This window comes from Myotis brandtii, unplaced genomic scaffold (assembly GCF_000412655.1).
Source record: "Myotis brandtii unplaced genomic scaffold, ASM41265v1 scaffold1612, whole genome shotgun sequence".
NCBI lineage: Eukaryota > Metazoa > Chordata > Mammalia > Chiroptera > Vespertilionidae > Myotis > Myotis brandtii.
In genome coordinates, this window is record NW_005355890.1 from 1,223,013 (window position 1) to 1,227,183 (window position 4,171).

General features: G+C 45.9%; 1 protein-coding gene across 1 annotated transcript in view; it reads left to right on the forward strand.

The window, feature by feature from the left end:
- TMEM131 (transmembrane protein 131) overlaps window positions 1–4,171 on the forward strand; it is a 272,545-nt gene that overhangs the window by 239,935 nt on the left and 28,439 nt on the right. The window contains exon 34 of the mRNA XM_014536436.1: window positions 3,486–3,655. Within this exon, the coding sequence (XP_014391922.1) occupies window positions 3,486–3,655 (170 nt within the window). The remainder of the gene's footprint in view (window positions 1–3,485; window positions 3,656–4,171) is intronic.

Here is a 4,171-nt window from a genome sequence, read left to right on the forward strand (position 1 = left end):
GGCCTCTTCTTACCTCCTGGAATCAGGACATGAAGACAAGATCCAGAGAGCTTGTCACATAAGCACTGGCCAACCACATGTCAGAAATTGTCCTAGCTGACTAGAATAGGCATGTCTTTAGCAGGCTTAATCTTTTCATTTGCTGTGGTAAATGGACTTAAAACCAAATAATTGTTGGTGATTAGAATTTCACCTGTCAAATGAGTATCCTCTCTTTCCCGCCCCCAGCCCCTCTCCAATTTAGGCAAGCAAATTACTGGTATATATTTCTAAAAGCACCAATAGCCTAGGATTCATAGATTATATAAAGAAAATAATAGTGGTAGCTGTGTTAAAGAGTGTATGTTCATAGATTATGGAAAGCAGCACGTTTTCTGAAGCAGGACAAAGCCATAAAAACAATATAATGCACACATCCTTTGAACCTGTGAGCTCATATCTGGAAATTTTATATCAGGAAATAATAATCTTACATACATTATACTTTATAATAGTGGAAAGTGGAAACTGCTTATATGTTAAGAACAGGGGGTTTGTAATTACAGTAAATTAACTTAGGGCAGCATCATACAAAATAATTATACCTAGAGTCTGTCTGTGATACAGGAATTTGACAGATCATTGTCCGCTTCCATAGCTAGTTTCTTGTTTCCTTGCTGATGAAGTGGGGTCTGGCAGTGGTGAACATTTGTAAATCTCCCATTTTTCTCAGACAGGATGCTAGAATGAGAAATCCAGTCCTTGGCACATTGAGAAGAAAGCTGGAATAGAACTTGGGAGGATGGCTTTTAGGCCAGATGGGCCTCCTCTTTGCATGAGAAAAAGTGTGGTTAGTTAGCTTTTTAGAGTAAACAACACTTCATGGTTCTAAAGAATGAGCACACTTGACAAGAATTAGTATGCCTGAGGATGTGCCACAGCTTGGTCACGTGCGCTTTTGGGGACTCTGCTTTTAAATGTAAATGAGACATATACCTTTTTATTTTATTTGTTATTTTATTAATTAAAATGAGCCCCCAGGGTGGTTACTGGTATAAAGGGAAAAGAAAAGTGTCAAGGTCAGATCTCTAGGGGACAGCAGCACCGATGGAGGTCGGAAGAATCACTGTGCCAGGGGAGGGGACGAGGCTGGACAGAGGGCGGGGAGGAGCGTTCCGTGGCATCCAGGAGAACAGAGGCCTGTGGACTGAGGAGTGCTAGAGTCATTGGCATTGACAGTTAAGGGGTCATTGCTCACCTTTTCAAAATAGCATTATTAAGGTGCTGGGGCAGAAGGCCAAGTACAGCAGGTTAAAAAAGATGAATTTGTAGGTAAAAAGTATAAACTACTCTTTCATGAAATAATTTTGTGCCCAAGTTTTCAACTTAACTAGTGATTTATTAAGTATTTTCTTCTTTTGTGTGCCCTGGCTTCAAGATTTTAGTGCAGTAAGAAAAAATATATATATCACTTTCAGCCCTTTCCTATTTATTAGGAGGTTTCAGGTTATTGTAAATACAGATTATTTCTACACAGAGCCTCTCACCCAGTGAACCTAGTCATGATAAAATGGTCTAACAGCAAGTGGGACATTCGTATCAGGGCTTGACCTTGGTCAGATGGGGAAGACTAAAGGACTCAGTATCACCTACTGAACCTACAAAATCCAGAGTCCTGGGGCTCATGGGGCCAGGGCAGGACCATGCCTTCCCTCTGCCCTGGCTGAGGGGCGCTCCGGCTGTTCCGGGTGGGCCAAGGCTGGTACAGTTAAAACAGCTGGCCAATTCTTTCGAGACTTAATGTCCCAGTTAGTGGTTTCAGTCGCACCTCCAGAATCAGTGGCAAAGTAGATATTAAGTCACCATTGTCAAAAGGGTATATTTAGCAGTGATGAGTACAGAATGGGTTAGCCTGTGGCTCAGGCTCCTATGGCTTTCCCCAGCCTGCCCGTCCGCCCAGGTGGTCCTGCCTGCAGCACAGTCCAAGCTGCGGGAACCGGGATTTCTCTCCACGGTCGAGTCAGGCAGGAACGAAGCTCCAGGAGGACAGGAGTGTGCTGCTGGTACTCACTGCTGCGTCCCAGGACGTGGCACAGTGCCTGGGAGACAGTGGGCACTCTGTTATGTGTGATGGGTTGATTTCTTATTTGTCTTGGGAACACCACATCTTTTCAAATATGGGCTTTCTGTAGGTGTGTTGTATGCTCTCCATGTGTAACATCATGAGGTATCTGTGTGCCAGGCACTGTTCTAAGGGCCTCACATGATTCTTCAGTACAACCCCAGGAGGGCCTGCCTCCCCAGCTTACAGATGAGAGGTCAACATCACACAGCTGGGTACGGAGGAGCCAGGATTTGGACCCAACCAGCATGCCTCTGCGCCGGGGCTCTTGGCACCCCTCACCTAACACATGGGCTGCTCATCCTGTCACCATAGACTTTCACCTCCAGATGGATTTAAAATGATCTCTGGTTTTCACTTCTGTGACTTTTCAAAGCTGTATCGCCCTCTGTGGTCTAAAAAAGTATTCCAAGACAGACATACAGAATTGTCAGAACTACTGAGTTTACCAAAACTCATTGAACTATACACTTAAAATGGGTACATCCTATTGTACAAAAATTAGGCCCTAAAGTTGATTTTTAAAATATTCTAATCTACAAGCCAAACATGATTTGGAAAGCTTTAATTACAAATCCTATATAATAAAAGGCTAATATGCACATTGTCCCCTCAACCGGGAGTTCAACCAGGGGGCAGGGCCGGCTGGCCAGCCAACCTCCCACAGCCCCTCCCCCCGGCCAGCCCAGCCCTATTGGCCCCGACCGGGCAGGCTGGACTCCACCCATGCACGAATTCGTGCACCAGGCCTCTAGTAAATAATAATTCTCTAAGGAATGAAGTAGAGAAAGAAGCTTTTTTTTTTCTTTAATATATTTTATTGATTTTTTACAGAGAGGAAGGGAGAGGGAGAGGGATAGAGAGTTAGAAACATCGATGAGAGAGAAACATCGATTCAGCTGCCTCTTGCACGCCCCCTACTGGGGATGTGCCCGCAACCGGGGTACATGCCCTTGACCGGAATCGAACCTGGGACCCTTCAGTCCGCAGGCCGACGCTCTATCCGCTGAGCCAAACCGGTTAGGGCGAAAGAAGCTTTATTAATAAGAAACAGTCCAGCCTCTTTAAAAAAGTTTTAATGGCTTAATATTCTAAGCTGTTTAAAAATAAAAGTTTGGCCCTAGCAGGTTTGGCTCAGTGGATAGAGCATTGGCCTGTGGACTGAAGGGTCCTGGGTTCGATTCCAGTCAGGGGCACATGCCTGGGTTGTGGGCTCGATCCCCAGGGCGGGGGGGCGGGTGCAGGAGGCAACCAATCAATGATTCTCTGTCATCATTGATGTTTCTATCTCTCTCTCCCTCTCCCTTCCTCTCTGAAATCAATAAAAATATACTTTTTTAAAAAAATGAAGAGTTTGAAATTTTACTTTGATTTTTATCCCCAGGGAAAGGAAAACCTCTTCAGCGCAAGGTTAAAGCACCGAAGAAGCAAGAGGAGAAGAAGGGAAAGGGAAAGCCTCAGGATGACGAGCTGAAAGACTCGCTGGCTGACGACGACAGCTCCTCCACCACCACGGAGACCTCCAACCCCGACACAGAGCCTCTCCTGAAGGAGGTGAGCAGGCCCGCAGCGCGCTCAGCGTGGGTTCTTCGTGCAGGACCAGCGTGTTCCATTAGTGTGAGCACGTGCTCTAGGATTAGCGCGCAGGTTCACAGGCATGTCTAAGCAGGAAGCAGTCACAGCTCTGGGACAAATGTCTTCCTTTCCCTCGGGGAAGGACATGGGAAGCATGTTGACAAAGTAAAATAGTAAGAAGTTGGAAACACTGCTTAAAAGTTAGGGGCTATCTGGAATAACAACTACTCTGACTTGTGAAATTTGTTTCAGATTTTAAGTATCAGAAGAAAATGAGAAGGAATTGTACCATTTTAATTAGACTGACTTTTCCTGTAAGATCAGTCCTGGCACGGGCTTCAGCAGAAGCTCACTGCCCACACAGGTGGCAGTCACCCAGAATGGGACTGAGCGAGCTCCACACACATCAGTCCATTGAGAGAGCCGCCTGTCCTCGGTCCTCAGTTCCCAGCATCAGGAGCAGCACTGCAAAGTGCCCGGTCCTAGTGGGCGTTA